Here is an 18,120-nt window from a genome sequence, read left to right as displayed (position 1 = left end):
AACTGTACTTGAACAACAATAATAATAAATAAAATAAAATAAATACATAAATAAAAAATAAATTTTTTACACACAAAAAAGAATATCCACCTCACTTCAACCCTTCATGTTGATGTCTTACTTGCCCCTATTTGTTTATTTCAAATACTACCGTCCCCATCTAAATAATGCTTTCTTCCTCTGAGCTCCCAGCACTTCCAGGTAACATTATATATTCCTGATAAATGGGAGCTAATATTATTATTAGGCACTGAATATTTTCATTTCTATAAATGTCCTTATTCTCTTCTGTTGTGCTTGTATGCTCCAATGGATTGGTTTAGCTCAAACTATATATTTAATATTGTGATACTACTTTTATTTTCTTTTAAAATAAATGGTCTAAGATTTTATTTTTAACAACTGAATAAAGTATTTTTATTCTTAAATTTTAGATTTTCTAACACAGAAAAATATCTCTGGAACTCAGCTCACAAACACATGCAACTTTGAAAAATAAGAGTTAAATCTGAAACATACTGGTGAGAGTAACATGAGTGTTATATTAAAGGTCTTTAGAGGCAAGCTGGCATAGCTTACATGCCAACAAACCTATTTATAGATCTGACTTCTTCTTGTAATGTCAACTGTAACATTATACTTATTTTAGCCTTTGTATCTCAAATATCAGCCTGCACTAGTTGTACAGTTCTCCCTTATTTGATATCAGAGAGTCCAGAGGAGCCTTCCATGGAGCCTTCTGAAGAACCTAGTCAAATTAACAAAGATAACTTTCTAGAAGTTCCTAACTTATCTGATTCTTTTTCTGAAGATGAAGAAGTTAAAGCTACCTTCAAACCTGGTTTCTCCCCTCAACCTAGTAGACAAGGTTCTGATTCTTCTGAAGATATGTACCTGGACATTCCATCTTCAGGTACAAGAAGAGTTTCATTTGCTGACACCTTTGGATTCAATCTAGTATCTGTCAAAGAATTTGATTGCTGGGATTTACCAAGTGTTTTAACCAATTTTGACTTGAGGAAGGACATTTTCCACCCAGAAGAATATGTTTTATCTCCACTATTTGACTTACCTTCTTCAAAAGAGCTTATGCAACAACTTCAAGAACAGAAAGCAATACTGGAGTCAGCTGAGTATCTTCCTGGATCTACAAGTATGAAAGGCATTATTCGAGTTTTAAATATTTCTTTTGAGAAGTTTGTATATGTGAGAATGTCCTTAGATGATTGGCAGACACATTATGACATGTTAGCAGAATATGTCCCAAATTCATGTGATGGTGAAACAGATCAGTTCTCCTTTAAGATTTCATTGGTTCCTCCTTATCAAAAAGATGGCAGTAAAGTTCAGTTTTGTATACGTTATGAAACTTCTGTTGGTACATTTTGGTCAAATAATAATGGCACAAATTATATATTGGTTTGTCAAAAGAAAGAACAAGAGCTGAAGCCTGTAAAACCTTGGGAAGAACTTTCTAATAGACAAATAAAAGGCTGTTTAAAGGTAAAATCAAGGTAAGAATATATCTTACATTCTTTATTCTATAATCTTAAAGTTTTCTTTTGTCATTGTTTATTTCATGTACTGTTATGAGATAGCCATTCTGTTTAAAATAACAAGGAAATTGCTATTTGCATAGCACTGTGTTATCTCTTCTCCTAATATAAGAAACAATTTGATATAATGTCATAGATGAAAGAGAGAGTGTAATATGTATATTGCTTGCCTAATGAGATATAAATTGCTTAAGTTTAACTCATGGAATCTAGATTCTTAACATGTAAAAGTATTTAGTTATTTAAATCACATTTTTGAGCACTTAAAAAAATCTTTACTGTACTTCAAAACATTTCTGAATAACATAAAACTGTGTTTCAATGTACCTACAGCTCAGAAACTTGTAGATTTCCCCTATAAGCTGTAACAAATTTTTGTTTGGAGTGATACATGTTAAGTTAAATCATAAAAGCTATGACTTGAATGATAAACTAAGAGAAAGATATAACTATTTGAGTGATGTATGAATTACACATAAAACTTCATAATGCAATTATAACCAAATGTAACATGAAACACAAAGGGGTATGATTTAGTAAAAGTAAATGGAGCAGAATAAAAGAAATACCTAACTAGAAATAAAAATATGCAGTCTTATAGATTAGAGATTTGAGCTATAACCCCTTATTAGTAAACTTGTTCTCCTATTAATATGGCAAAAATAATAGCAAACTGGCATTCGGTTCTCTTTATTGTAGAGTTGACTAATTTTCATGACAGTTGGTTAGTAAAGAAAACATCTACTGCAGAGTGTCCCAATAGAAAAGTTCACAGCACTCTACCAGTCACAGTCAAATGTTTTGATTATTCTCTAGGTTGTCCAAACTGTCATTGGACCCAAAGATTGTAGTAACTGAATCAGAAATAGTATAATATAATGAAAAGGGAGCTGTATTAGGGATCAAGATACCCAGATTCTAACACAATTAAATAAATACCTAAGAAATAATATTGGGAAATTTTAATTTTTAATATTTTAATGCCTGACCTAAATGTGTAATTTTAATGCATTAATAATTTACATATAATATAGGTGGAAGAAATTCAACAATATAAAATATTTCTACTCTTATTATTCTTCAAAGTTATTTGAAAGATCAGCTTACTCAACTATGTGAATTTTACCAAATTTCTTATTCCAAAGAAAAGCTTCTCAGATTTTACCTGATACTATTAAGAGAGCAAATGTAATCATAATCTCTACATGTGTTAAAATAATAATTTAGACATTTATGAAATTACTCAGCAACATGATAGTTATACAGAAAAAAATAAGTTTAACACTATTCAACAAAATAATTTATATACATAAATATATGTGTACTACATTCCAAATGAGTTTATCATCATGATATCTATTAAACATTCTGCAACTTGTTCTATATGTTAGAGGAAAGCAAAATTTGGAAAAGGCACAACCTTATTGTCAAAAAGCTCATAAAAGAAACATTGTTTGATTTAGGATTTTTGTGCAAATTAAATATGCTGTTTTATTTTATTTTAAAAGCATAACCTTTGATTATGCTATTACAGTTGTCCTAATTCTTTCTCCCTTTTATCCCTCTTCTCCCTTCATCCCCCCACCCTCTAGCATTCCCTGCTCCTAAATTCATGTCCATGGGTTATACATATAAGTTCTTTGGCTTCTCCCTCTCATATAAAGTTCTTACCTCCTCCTGTCTATTTTGTGCCTACCTATTATGCTGCTTATTCCCTGTACCCTTCCCCCCTCATTATCCACTCCCTCCAACCGATAACCCTCCTTGTGATCACCATTTCTGTGATTCTGTTCCTGTTCAAGTTGTTTGGTTAGTTTTTGTTTTTTAGGTTCAGTTGTTGATAGTCGTGAGTTTGTTGTCATTTTACTATTCATAGTTTTTGATCTTCTATGTCTTATATAAGTCCCTTTAACATTTCATATAATAAGGGCTTGGTGATGATGAACTCCTTTAACTTGACCTTATCTGGGAAGCACTTTATCTGCCCTTCCATCTTAAATGATAGCTTTGCTGGGTAGATTAATCTTGGATGTAAGTCCTTGCCCATGATGACTGAATACTTCTTGCCAGCCCTTTCTTGCCTGTAAGGTTTCTTTTGAAAAATCAGCTGAAAGTCTAATGGGAACTCCTTTGGAGGTAATTGTGTTCTTTTCTCTTGCTGCTTTTAAGATTCTCTCCTTATCTTTAATCTTGGGTAACTTAATTATGATGTGTCTTGGGGTGTTCCTCCTTGGATCCAAATTCTCTGGGATTCTCTGAGCTTTCTGGACTTCCTGGAAGTCTATTTCTTTTGACAGATTGGGGAAGTTTTCCTTCATTATTTGTTCAAATACATTCTCAATTTCTTGCTCTTCCTCTACTCCTCTGGCACCTCTATGATTTGGATGTTGGAGCATTTAAAGTTGTCCCAGAGGTCCCTCAGCCTCTCCTCATTTTTTTGAATTCTTGTTTCTTCATTTTGTTCTGGTGGGATGCTTATTTCTTCCTTTTGTTCCACATCATTGATTTGAGTCCCAGTTTCCTTCCCTTCACTGTTGGTTCCCTATATATTTTTCTTTAATTACTTTGTATAGCCTTCATTTCTTCCTTCATTTTGCAACCGAGCTAAACCATTTCTGTGAGCATCCCGATTACCAGTGTTTTGAACTCTATATCAGACATTTTGTCTATCTCCTCATATCGTTTAGTTCTTTTTCTGGAGTTTTGATCTGTTCTTTCATTTGAGCCATATTTGTTTATCTCTGCATATTTGTTACACTGTAAGGGGCAGAGCCTTAGGTATTCACCAGGGCAGGGCAACCCTCTTTGCTCCATTGTGCTGCTGTCCTTGGGGGAGGGGTCAGAGAGGGAACAATGCCACTTGCTCGGCTCTTGCCCCACTCCATCACTTCCCTCACTTCCCACAATATGATTGTGTCCTTTCAGGTGCTGTTTCTCAGGTGAGTAGGTTTGTGTACATTCTAGGACTACATGAGCCTTTCCAATGGACTCTTCCGCAAGACTGGGAATTTCTCCTACTGCCACAACCCCTACAAATTTTTACAGCCATAGATTTTGAATCTTTAGGTTCCTGCACTGAAACCCTGGGTGTCACGGTCTGTCTCGCTCCCCATTTGTTCCTCCTGGCTTATCCACATGCGAGTGTGGGACAGCCTGCTCAGCCAGCTCCCACCTCACCTGCTGGTCCACAGCCTTGGTAGGCATTGTCTGCCCTCCTGCCTGTTTCCACCCCTCTTATCAGTCCAGATGAATGTTTCTTTAACTTCTTGGTTGTTGGATTTCCATGCAGTTTGATTTTCTGGCAGTTCTGGTTCTCTTTAAATTGGTTGTTATCATTATTTTGTTTGTTTGAGGAAGAGAAGTGTTTCTATCTACTCCTCCATCTTGACAGGAATCCTACTAGGTCTTGTCTGCAGGGACCAGAAGCATTTCCTACTGCAGAAGATAAGACAACAGAGTAGGTTGCTGTTTCAATTGCAGAGGGGAAAATCTAGGTTGTAGGTTTGATGCTTTGGTTGGGCCACATGTGCGAGGCAGCAAATCATTGTTTCTGTCTTGTGTCAATGTTCCTCTCTCTCTCAACTGGAGGTCCTAATCCTCCTGTCCATATAGCTGCAGTGGCTTCCTAGCAGGGCCATTTTCAAGTTCAGCTGGCTATCCTCCAATTCTCAGCACCTGCAACTAGACCTGAGTCCTCTGATGGCTGCTGCAGATAAATATGTAGTTTTAAAACTACAAGCAATACATGCTAAACTATGGTACAGATAGGAGATTCCTTTGGTAAACCAAACTTTTGTTTGATATTAAGAACCAAGTGGGTAACTGATAGGCCTAATTTACCTCAGTAACTATATTATTGAATGTTCTAATCTAAAATATGTATAGCTATATACAGGGTAGGGCAAGAGTAGTTGTTTGTATGGAAAATAATAAAATAATAAATAATAGAAAAATAAACTCTGCTTTGCATACTCACTACAGTAAACCGACTTTTATCCCACCCTGTATATATACCCATAAACCCATTTGTATTCAGAACAGTAAACATTGGATTCATAGCAGACATCATTCAAGTTTTAATATTGCTTTGGGAAATGTAATCTGAGAAGAATTAAACCACAAAATAGTCTAAAGGTCTGTAAAGTTTCCTAATGAGCTATAAAAAATGGAAAAAATATCTCTCCTTCAAAATCACAAATACACTTTCTGTACTTCTATAACTTAAAAATCCCCAACATAATTCAAACCACATTTTATAAAAGGCATTTGCCTCTAGAGGAGGCCTTTTGTGCTGAGTTTCAGTTCAACATGAATTTTTACATCTGATTTACATACCACTCAAAATGGAGTGTATAAAGGAAATCCTGACAGATACTTAGAGCAGCATGTGCTATTATAGAATATTTATACAACTTTTCCATGATATGATTTATATATAATGGAGTTTCAAATATTCCCAAAGCCCGCACAAGAGAGCATTGTCAAATTTCTAACTGAATATTACAGTTGGATTTCACTGTGAAGAATTTGGCTAGGGAAAAATGGCACACCTTATTAGTGCTACTTAACAAAACGTGTACTTGGCTAAAACAAAAATGAACTAATACTTATTTGATAAAATTATAGCCTTTAAAATATTTTCCTCCTCCTAAAGTGTTATAAAATCTAAATTGGTCTTTTTTGAGCATTTCCACACTTAATTTGGAGGTCAATTGTTTCCAAAGATAATACAAAAAGGTAATGTATGTGAATTTTAGCGTTATACATGCAAGCAAATTCATATTAGTGTATAATATAAGTCATAGTTAAAATGAAAATAAAGTTGTCCTAATGTACATCTAACATGAATTCCTCTTAATACCAAAGTTAATTTGCTGTCGAGGTCTGGGAGATTGCATCTTCTGTGAATGTCAATAATTTCTTCTAATAAGTTCAGAATGAACTGTGGGAACACATTTAGTAAGGTAGGATTTCAGTTAAGCCAGTCACCTTAGGCAATATGCTTTTTTTCTATGGAGATTTTTTTCAGATCAGAGATTGCAAATCTCCACATTAATGCAGTTGCCTATATTTGGATGTTTGTTACTCTATCTACTTTGGATAAAAAGAATATCTAGAGGGAGAGAAAAGTTTGTAGCTCATAGATGTGTGACTGAGAGCAACCCAAAGGTATTTAATTACACCAGTAAGGCATGCATCATGAGATACTTGATAAGTGTTATCACATGTATGGCATGGGGGTATGTGCTAGCAAACTAAGATTTCTGATCTACATCCCATGAGCTTTATTTCAAAAGAAATAAATAACATTGATATAATTTACATGAAATGTACATAGATAAATAGGCTAAAAGTGGCATAGAAAAGCAGTATAACCTCTAAGTTAAAATTATGGGCTTCTGAGTTAAACATTTGTGGTTTGGAGTCCAAGTTTCATCACATGTTAGCTATGTGATCCTGAGCAAGTTAAACTTTGTTTCCTCATCTGTTAATTAGAAATAATAATAATACTATCTCATAGGAGTTTTTGTCTGTGCATCTACATGAGATAATACATACAAATTTTTGACATGAAATCTGGCACATGGTAAGTTATCAGTAAATATTAACTGTTGTAAAAAAGAAAAGACAAGAGTGAATCTAGCTTTAAGTGGATGTGAAAAACCCTAGAAAGGCTTAAGCTGCCCCAAAGTTCCTCACCTCTTTCCTTTCAGAGTTTCTAAATTTTCAGATTATGAGAGCCATTTCTTTTTCTCTTGCAGGACTTTAATAAATAAGCAAAACTAATTGAACTGCAAATTTTTGAGATATGTGTCATCTTATAGCTGGAACATCTTAAAGTTGGAAGAGATCTTAATGACTATTAATATTTCCATATTTAATAGATGAAACAGTGGATGACCAGATTGGAAAGGCATTAACCTTGTCATTGAAAGGACATGTGCATTAATTCCAGTAAATATATACTTAATAGCTATGTGGCCATTGAAATATCACTTAATTTCTCAAAGCCTCAGTTTACTCATCTGTAAATGGTGTAGCAATGCTTGATATTGTGATGGTTAAAGTAAAATGAGATTATATTTTTAAAGTTTTCAGTACAGTATTGGGCATATATAGGCAAAAGGCCTCACAAAGGATGAGAGCTGAGAGGAGGAAACAGAGAACACCAAAACCAAGCTCAGATTCTTTGGGTATACAATGGAAGCCAGTGATAAAAATGAAATAAGAAACACATTACATTTAGAGCTTTCTAAAATATGTGATCTGTAACTGATCCTGTGTATTGGGCAAGGGAGTGTATCTTTTCAATATCTTTTTTTTTTCCCTCCCACCAGCTGTTAAATGTATGTTCCCAACCATTGGGAACATAGAGTAACTTCATAGAGTAACAACATATTTCAATAAGTGCTATTAATATATTATTTTAAATAAAGAAACAACATGACATAGGTGTTGGATGGTATTTATTACTTGACCAGGTGAGTGGAATAACTTTCTGAAAAATTTTAATGCCAGAGGAGAAAATTGATTAGTGGTCAATTTTTGTACCTGAAGAATAGAACTGGGCACATTCAAGAATTGGAAAGAGAGAAATATTTTCTAAGGTATGATTTTAAGATTACAGAGTGTTTACCTTTCAGGGTGGTAAATTCGTTAACATGAAGCCAAGAAAAGCATTGGAAAATGGAGCATAAGATATGGTCATGTTGCCATGTTCCAGTCAGTGCTATTGGATTGTGAGACTTCCTTAATTTATACCTACAGTATAATGTGGGATCCTGGAAATATTCCAAATAGGTGTAAATAGCTCCAGGAGGCCATTAGGATGTAATGTATTTCATGGCTAACTTGTTTTGAGACCACACTAATTGTGGAGGGACTTCTGTTAAGGCCATATGGAAACATAAAACACAGCTGCAAAGGACCTGTCAAGAGGACTATTTGGAGCCAAACAGCTTATAGTTTCCTTGGAGACCTACCAAGGCTTTGTGGTTTCCTGGCTTAGTGTAAATTCATACCATTTGGCCTAGACATTCCTTAGAGTAGTTTTGAACCTTTTCTGAGAGAAAAAGAGGAGGACCTCATCATTAAGGGTTTTTTCTCAAGCTCTAGCTGAAGAAAAATGCTATGGATAGCATGTCTCACATGGATCCTTTGGGATCTCTCTGAACCTAACTCCCCACCCAGAGCCCATTTGCAGCCTGTAAAAAATTGGAACGGGGCTCAAGAACTCTGAGCCAATAAAGCTCCAGACCAAAAAAAAAAAAAGGATTGTGAAGTAGGACATAGATTTTCATTCTCTTCTCATTATGCTGACTGTGACTCTTTTCTGTTCCAAGTTTTTGTTCCAACACCTCAGTGGGAATAAGGTAAGTGAAGTGACCTAAAGGGCACACAGTTGAGGTGGGCTTAATTACCCAGTGCCTTGTCAGACTTAAAAGATCTTCACTATTATGACACCTCATTTTGAAACTGTGCCTGAAATATGTGTGTGGGTTTATATGTGTATGCACACAGACGTATGTGACACACAAACATACACATAAAATTCCCACTCTTTAAATGCAGACAACTTAGGATGTCAGGGATGTCAGGTGCTATCACCATCTTACACCAAATTAAGGTCAGTTGCTCAAATGGGCTTTGACTCTTTACTGAGACCACAGAAATGGATAATTTTAGAGCGCAGAACACTATGAGGTTTCAGGCAGATTTGAGTACACAGTTATGGTAACGACTCTATACAAGCCTAAGGGTAAGGTGTATGTGTGTGTTTGTGTGTCTCTGTGTCTGTGTATTTGAGGGGAAAGTGGACTCAAAAACAATGAAACATAATAGAAATAGCCCAGGCTTTAAAATGGGGCAGATTTGGACTTTCATTCTAATTAATTTTTGTATAAACTTGGATAAATTATATTTTGTATCCATTTTATTCAGGAGTAAAATAGGGATAATAATTTCTACTTACAAAAATTGGGAAAGAAGAGGGAGGGCCATCAAGGAACAGGTATAAAGGACACATGGAGAAACCTAAAGGAGGATAGGATCAAGTGTGGGAGGTGGGTGTAGGTGAGTTGGGGGAGACTGGAGTAGGGAAAATGGAGACAACTATACTTGAACAAAAATTTAAAAAAGAATTGCTATAAGAAATACATTCACTAACATGCATCTCCTAAATGCTGGCACTTTATATATACTCATACTGGCATGTGATAAATTCTACATTAAAAATCTTGTGTCTGGTGAGATTAATGCCCAAAATTAATGGAGAAATTCTTGTTTTTCTTAACATCATTCCTACTACCAGGGCCCAGGCTAAAATTAATAGTTTTTAAATTAGTTATGTTATAGGTTCAATAAGCTTTTACTCGCTAACCAGGAAATCTAAATAATATTTATGGTGTTGTTTCCATGGGTAAAAATTATTTCTAAAATCTAGCAACTTCTGGGTTACAAAATATTATGATATATCACCTGTTCATAAGTTGGACACTAGCTACTTTTTAAAAATGAAATACACGTTTTTCTTAAAAACATGTGTATTCTTTTTTTTTTTTATTGTTATTCAATTACCGTTGTATGCCTTTTCTCCCCATCCCTCTACCCCACCCCAGGTGAACCCACCTCCCTCCCCCCTCTCCACCCTCCCCCTTGGTTTTGTCCATGTGTCCTTTATAGTAGTTCCTGTAATTCCCTCTTCCCACTGTCCCTGCCCCCCCTCCGCCCTGGCTATTGTTAGATTGTTCTTAACTTCAATGTCTCTGGTTATATTTTGTTTGCTTTTTTCTTCCATTGCTTATGTTCCAGTTAAAGGTGAGATCATATGGTACTTGTCCCTCACTTCCTGGCTTATTTCACTTAGCATAATGCTCTCCAGTTTCATCCATGCTGTTGCAAAGGGTATAAGCTCCTTCTTTCTCTCTGCTGCGTAGAATTCCATTGTGTAAATATACCATAGTTTTTGGATCCACTCGTTTGCTGATGGGCACTTAGGTTGCTTCCAGTACTTGGCTATTGTAAATTGTGCTGCTATGAACATTGGGGTGCACAGATTCTTTTGGATTGGTGTTTCAGTGTTCTTAGGGTATAATCCCAGCAGCGGAATTACTGGGTCAAAGGGCAGTTCCATTTTTAGTTTTCTGAGGAAATTCCATATTGTTTTCCACAGTGGCCTCACCAGTCTGCATTCCCACCAACAGTGCACAAGGGTTCCCTTTTCTCCGCATCCTCTCCAACATTTGTCTGTTGATTTGTTTATGTTGGCCACTCTAACCGGTGTCAGTTGGTACCTCATTGTGGTTTTAATTTGCATCTCTCTGATGGCTAGTGATGCTGAGCATCTTTTCATATGTCTCTGGGCCCTCTGTATGTCTTCCTTGGAGAAGTGTCTGTTCAAGTCCTTTGCCCATTTTTTAATTGGGTTGTTTGTCTTCCTGGAGTGGAGTCCTGTGAGTTCTTTATATATTTTGACAAAGGAGGCAGGAGCATAAAATGGAGCAAAAACAGCCTCTTCAACAGATGGTGTTGGGAGATCTGGACAGCTACGTGCAAAAAAATGAAACTCGATCACCAACTTACGCCATACACGAAAATAAACTCAAGATGGATAAAAGACTTAAATATAAGCCGTAACACCATAAAAGTCCTTGAGGAAAACATTGGCAGGAAAATCTCAGACATTCCACGCAGCAACATCCTCACAGACACATCCCCTAAAGCAAGGGACATAAAGGAAAGAATAAACAAATGGGACCTCATCAAAATAAAAAGCTTCTGCATGGCTAAAGAAAACAGCACCAAATTACAAAGAGAAAAAACATGTGTATTCTTAAGATGGTTTTTTTGGACTAAATAACTGAGCTGGTTATATACAATTTCACCTTATCATACCAGTATATCCATGAATAGAAGATAAAATTGAATTTTATACAATATTTTCCTCCGAGAAAATATATTATACACCATTACATTTTGGCAATTCCTTTGTTTTAAAGCATTCTCTGTACCTGACCACTATATAAAAAAGAAAAAGCTCCACAAGACATCTCTCAAATCTTTTCACATTATAATTCTGCTTCTCTAATAGCTTCACTTGGTAACTGGCAGGGTAGAGTTATTAACTGGTTTTGAAGCCTTCATCATACTGATCTGCTGTTTAAAGATTTTATCACAAATAGAAATAAATTGCTAAGTTGTTCTACTGCATTGTGTAGTGAGAGACTAATTGTACTTTAAACAGAACTGTTACAGAACAGACCTGGGGGGAATGAAAGATACACTATTACCGAAAGGACCCCCCCTTTCTCTCTGGGGGTCCCTCCCACCTACTAGGTTTGCCTTGCCCGCAGCCAGAGGAAAGATGTCTCTCAATGCCAGAGACTGGTAAAAAGGAAAGAAATTATTTATTTAAAAGTTATACAGACTTAGAGTAGTGACTTAATGTCTTCATTAAAATACTAAAGTCCTTTAGAATACCCACAGATGCACACAGTCCTTCCTTCTCCCTCTGCCCAGTCTGGGCTACCATATCTCAGGAAAAGAAGTAGAAATCCATGATTCAGGCTCCTGGCACCATCAGCTCTGTTGCTGCCACGGGGTCCCCACTCTGCCAAAGCAGCGTGGTCCTCTCTACCTTCTCTTCTCCCCAAAACTGTGTGGTCCTCTCCCCTCTCCTCCAAGACCACGTGGTCCTCTCCCAGGTATGTCTGTCCCACCTCAGTTTAAATCCCAGTGCCAGTTTTTCTCTGCAGCCCCATTTCTGACTCCTCCTACAATCAGTTACACCTGCCAGCATTCCTGTATTTTTCCAGCTTTACTGGGCTGCCATAGTAAGTCTGGGCAGGTGTGGCCCCATGGCATGGAGCCAGTCTTCTCCAAGCTCTCACGTAGGTGCTGCAACCAGGGGGAGTTGCTTCCCAGCTACATCTTGGGTGGAAGTCACTCACATGTCCCTGGCTCAAAGCTAGTCCACAGCTATTTCACCTATCCACGAAACCAGTTAAAGGTTATAGATATGTTAAATGACCATGCCAGAGGTTAGCTGCACAGCTGTTGCTATGCAAAACAACTCTGAATGGCCCTGCTCCATGTGTCCCTTCCCCCAGCTCAGGCTGGTGGGTGTGAGGACATCCTATATGTATCTTTCTAATATTTCCTGGACACCTTGAGTTCTGGACCCCATTACAAATCCATATTTGAGGCCCCCCTCTTGTCTGCACCCTGTTACAGAACTGCCTTATAAAATTTTGCTATTCCTTCCCCCATTAAGTTATTCTGAAAATGATCTGAGTGTATTGTACAATAGTGCTATTCAAGTTACAATTAGAAGTGTAATTCTACCATTATAAGCAATGATTGTCCTATGTATAGTTGTGGACTTTTTAAACCAAATTTCATACTTTATTCATATTACCTTAGTTTTTAAATAATGTCCTTTTTCTGTTCCAGGATTTCAGCCAATATACCACATTACTAAAATTTATCATTTCTCCTTAGGTTACTCTTGGCTATGTCAGTTTATTTTTTTATTTTCTTAAACTTTTAATTGTTATTTTATTAGAGCTGTCCCAATATTACCCCCTTTGCCCTCCTCTACCCAGCCCATCCCCCACTCCCACTGTCAATTCCCACACATTTGACCACATCCATGGGTTATTCATGCATGTTCTTTGACTAGTCCCTTCTTCTTTCTCCCTTTATTCCCCTCCCCTCTGATCACTGCCAGTCTGTTCTATATTTCCATGCCTCTAGTTCTATTTATCTCATTAGTTTACTTTTTTATTAGATTCCTTTTAACAGGTGAGATCATGTGGTATTTGTCTTTCAATGCCTGGCCTATTTCACTTAAGATAATATTCTGCAATACCATCCATGCCATCACAAAAGGTAGGAGTTCCTTCTTTCTTTCTACTGTATAGTATTCCATTGTGTAAATGTACCACAGTTTTTTGATCCACTCATTTAGTGAAAAGCACTTATGCTGTTTCCAACACTTGGCTATTGTAAATAGCACTGCTATCAACACAGGGGAGCATAAGTTCTTTTGAATTAGTATTTCAGGATTCTTAGGGTAAATTCCCAGCAGTGGAATCCTTGGATCAAAAGGGACTTCCATTTCTAGTTTTTAACAGACATTCCATACCGTTTTCCACTGTGAATGCACCAGCCTGCATTCCCACCAATAGTGCACCAGGGTTCCATTTTCTCCGCATCCTCACCAGCACCTGTTGTTGATTTATTAATGATCCTCATAAATGAGGTCATTCCTCACTGTGGTTTTAATTTGCATCTCTCTGATGGCTAGTGATGTTGAGCACCTTTTCATATGTCTATTGGTCATCTATATGACCCCTTGGAGAGGTTTCTTTACCCATTTTTAATTGAATTTTAAAAAAATTTTTAATTTTAGTCTTCATGGTATTGAGTAATATGAGTTCTTTATATATTTTGGAGATCAAAGCTGTGTCTGATAGGTCATTGGCAAATATGTTATCCCATATGGTCAGTTCCCTTTTCATTTTGATGATGGTTTCTTTAGCCACATAGAAGCTTTTTAATTTAATGTAGTTCCATTTGTTTATTTTTTCCTTTATTCCCTTGGACCTATGAGTATATGGGCTAAAATATTGCTACATGGGATTACTGAAATTTTACTGTCTATGTTTTCTTCTAGGACTTTCATGGTGTTATGACTTATATTTAAGTTCTTTTAAATCCATTTTGAGTTTATTCTGGTATATAGTATAAGATGGTGGTCCAGTTTAATTTTCTTTTTTTGGCATGTACCAGTCCAGTTCTCCAAATGCCATTTATTAAAGAGGCTATTCTTACTCCATTGTGTGCTCATACCCCTTTTGTCAAATAAAAAATTGACCATAGAAATATAAGTTTAATTGTAGGCTATATATTCTGTTCCCTTGATCTATGTGTCTGTTCTTATGCCAGTATCAGACTGTTTTGATTATAGGGTCCTTGTAGGACAGTTTGATGTCTGGTATTGTGATCCCTCCTACTCTGTTCTTTTTCTACTAATATTGCTGAGGCTATATGGGGTCTTTTGGTTCCATATAAGTTTTTGAAATATTTGTTCTAGGTCTGTGAAATATGCCATTGGCATTTCAATAGAAATTATGCTGACTCTATAGATTGCTTTAGGTACTGTGGACATTTTAGTAATATTAATTCTTCCAATCCATGAACATGGTATATGCTTCCATTTATTTGTATTTTCCTTAATTTCTTTCTTCAGTGTTTTATAGTTTTCTGAGTACAGATCTTTTACTTCCTTGGTTAAACTTGTTCCTAGGTACTTTATTTTTCTTGTTGCTATAGTAAATGGGATGTTTTTCCAAGTTTCTCTTTCTGCTATTTCATTGTTGGTGCAATAATTTGCAAATCAATAAATGTAATACACCACATAAACAAAATGAAAGAAAAACCACATGATCATATTAATAGATGCTGAAAAAGCATTTGAGAAAATCTAGCACCAATTTATGATTAAAACACTCAGCTAAGTGGGTATAGAAGGAACATATCTTAATGTAATATGGCCATATACAAGAAAACTACAGCTAACATCATATTCAATGGGCAAACACTAAAATCTTTCTGCTCGAGATCAGGAATTAAACAAAGGTGTTTGCTTCCACCACATTCACTGAACATAGTACTGGAAGTTCTAACCATGACAATTAGACAAAAAAAAATATATATATAAAGGGCATCCAAATTAGAAAGGGGGAAGTAAAACTGTCATTCTTAGATGTATAATAGTGTACATAGAAAACTCTAGTTTTCAAAATAATCTACTAGACCTAATAAGAGAATTTGACAAAGTAGTGGGATATGAAGTCAATGTTCAGAAATCAAGAGCAATTTTGGAGTTGTGCATTTAAATTTTACTTACCCCTTTTTAAATTTGTAGTAGTAAAAAGGATCAAATTTTTTGCCCAATTTTATTTGTAAAGCATGCCAAATAGTAGATGCTTTTCCTAATTATCTGAAACAGATTTTAGAGCCCATTTAATTATTTGGTCCCTTTACTTTTTATCTTGATGAGTCTGATTAAAAGTTTGTCAGTTTTGTTTATCTTTTCAAAGAACCAGCTCTTGGATTCATTGATCTTTTGCATTTTTTTTACTCTATTTCATTTATTTCTGCTCTTAACTATTAACTTCCTTCTACTCACATCAGACCTTGTTTCTTGCTCCTTTTCAAGTTCCTTTTTTAAGTGTGAAGTTAGATCATTTATTTGAGCTTTTTCTGGTTTATGAGATGGGGCTGTAGGGCTATGAATTTTCCTCTTAGGATTTCTTTCCATGTGTCCCATCTTAATTTGTGTATTTTTCAGTGTGCTTCTCCTGATTGATTTCTACTCTTATAGCATTGTGGACAGAGAAGATACTTGATATCTTCTACTGAGACTTGTTTAGTGCCCTAGCATGTGGTCTGTTCTAAAAAATGTTCCGTGTACAGGTGTAAAGTATGCATATTCTGCTGCTTTGGGGTGAAATGCTATGAAGATATCAGTTAAATCCATTGATCTAGTGTGATGTCTAATACCACTATCTCCTTGCTGATTTTCCGCTGGGAAAATCTATCCATTGAAGTCAATAGAGTTTTAAAATCCCCAACAATGACTGTATTTCTGTGGGTCTCTCCCTTTTTGTCCATCAAGATTTGCTTTGTTGCCCTGGCTGGTGTATCTCAGTGGATTGAGTGCTGGCCTGCTAACCAAAGGGTAGCTGGATCAACTCCCAGTCAGGACACATACCTGGGTTGCCGGCCAGGCCCCCAGTTAGGGGCACATGAGAGGCAACCACACATTGATGTTTCTCTCTCTCACTCTTTCTCCTTCCCTTCCCCTCTCTTGAAAAATAAATAATAGTCTTTAAAATATTTTTTAAAATATTTTTGCTTTGCATATTTAAGAGCTACTATGTTGGATGCCTGTTTACTAGGGTTATATCCTCTTGTTGGATTGTTCCCTTTTTCATTTTGTAGTGTCCTTCTTTTTCTCCTACTATTGCCTTGCTTTTAAAGTCTGTTTTTTTCAGATATAAGTACTTCTACCTCAGCTGGTTTTTTCTTTTCATTTTTGTCAACTATCTTATCCTATTCCTTTTATTTTAATCTGTGTATATCTTTTCATATGAGATGGGTTTCTTGGAAGCAGCATACATGTGGATCATGTTTTGTTTGGTTTTTTAATCCATTAAGCTACTCTCTAACTTTTGGTTGGAGCATGTAAACCATTTACATTTCAGGTGATTATTGTTAGATGCATATGTAGTGCTATTTTATTGTTAGACTGTTTTCCTCTGTTTTTTTCTTTCTTTCTTTTTTACTTCTTCTTCAAGTAATCACTTTAACATATGTTGCAGTATTGGTTTGGTGTTAAAAAAAAAAAAAACTCCTTTAGCTTTTTCTTGTCTGGGAAGCTCCTTATTTATCCTTCAATTTTAAATGATGCCCTTGCTGAGAAAAGTAGCCTTGGTTGTAGGTCCTTGCTTTTCATCACCTTGAATATTTCATGCCACTCCCCTCTGTTCTGAAATGTTTCTGTTTAGTAATCAGATGACAGTCTAATTGGTGATCCCTTGTATGTAACTACCTGCTTTTCTCTTGAAGCTGTTAGGATTCTCTACTTATCTTTAAGCCTTGTCACTTTAATTATGATGTGTCTCGGTGTAGATCTCTTTGGGTCCAACTTGTTTGGCACTCTCTGAGCTTCCTGGACTGGTACAACACTTTCCTTCACAAGATTAAAGAATTTTCAGTCATTGTTTCTTCAAAGAAGTTCTCAACCCCTTGCTCACTCTCTTCTCCTTCTGGTATTCCCATGATGTGGATATTGTTATGCTTCATGTTTTCCAAGATGTTTGTTAAGCTCTTATTTTTTTTAAATTCTTTTTTTCTTTTTGCTGCTCTGCCTGATTGATTTTTTTTTCTACCTTGTCTTCCAAAACACTAATTCAATCCTCTGCTTCATCTGACCTACTGTTTTTTCCTTCCAGTGTATTATTTATCTCAGATATTGCAGTCTTTATTTCTGACTGATCTCTTTTTTTGGTTTCTATGTATTTTTTCATGATTTGAATATCATTATAATCATTACTCTAAACTCTGATGAATTGCTTACTTCCATTTCATCTAGTTCTTCTGGAAAATTCTCTTGTTCTTTCATCTGGACTTTGTTTCTTTGTCTTCTCATTTCTGCTGCTTCTTTGAATTTTCCACCTTAGATGTTAAACTGATCAGTTGTTAATCTTATCAATTTGTAATCATCAGTCAGGCTTAAACAGCACAGGGTAGGGCAGAGTAATTCCTATGGGTGGGGCTTTTTCTTCCCCTCAGGCTGCTGCCATTCAGAGTTGAGTGTTCTGCCTGAGAGAGATGGCTCCTGCAGTGTGGGGAACCACCCAGAACAGGGATCCTAGTGACTGTTCTTTCAGTTCTCTCCTCATAGACACCAACACCAGACTCTCCTCAAGCTTCTCTTGTCCAATCTGCCCTCCCTTTTTTGGCATGCAGGGTAAGTGGCTGCATATGAAATTTT

The 18,120-nt window shown here is 36.0% G+C and overlaps 1 protein-coding gene across 1 annotated transcript in view; it reads left to right on the top strand.

The window, feature by feature from the left end:
• The first annotated feature begins 692 nt into the window (after positions 1-692).
• Positions 693-18,120, top strand: part of PPP1R3A (protein phosphatase 1 regulatory subunit 3A) — a 71,576-nt gene continuing 54,148 nt past the window's right edge. The window contains exon 1 of the mRNA XM_024555436.3: positions 693-1,514. Within this exon, the coding sequence (XP_024411204.2) occupies positions 730-1,514 (785 nt within the window). The 5' untranslated portion in view covers positions 693-729. The remainder of the gene's footprint in view (positions 1,515-18,120) is intronic.

This window comes from Desmodus rotundus, chromosome 6 (genome assembly GCF_022682495.2).
Source record: "Desmodus rotundus isolate HL8 chromosome 6, HLdesRot8A.1, whole genome shotgun sequence".
In the NCBI taxonomy this organism is placed as follows: domain Eukaryota; kingdom Metazoa; phylum Chordata; class Mammalia; order Chiroptera; family Phyllostomidae; genus Desmodus; species Desmodus rotundus.
Note: the sequence above shows the minus strand (reverse complement) of the source record. Positions and strands in the feature narration are given on the sequence as shown.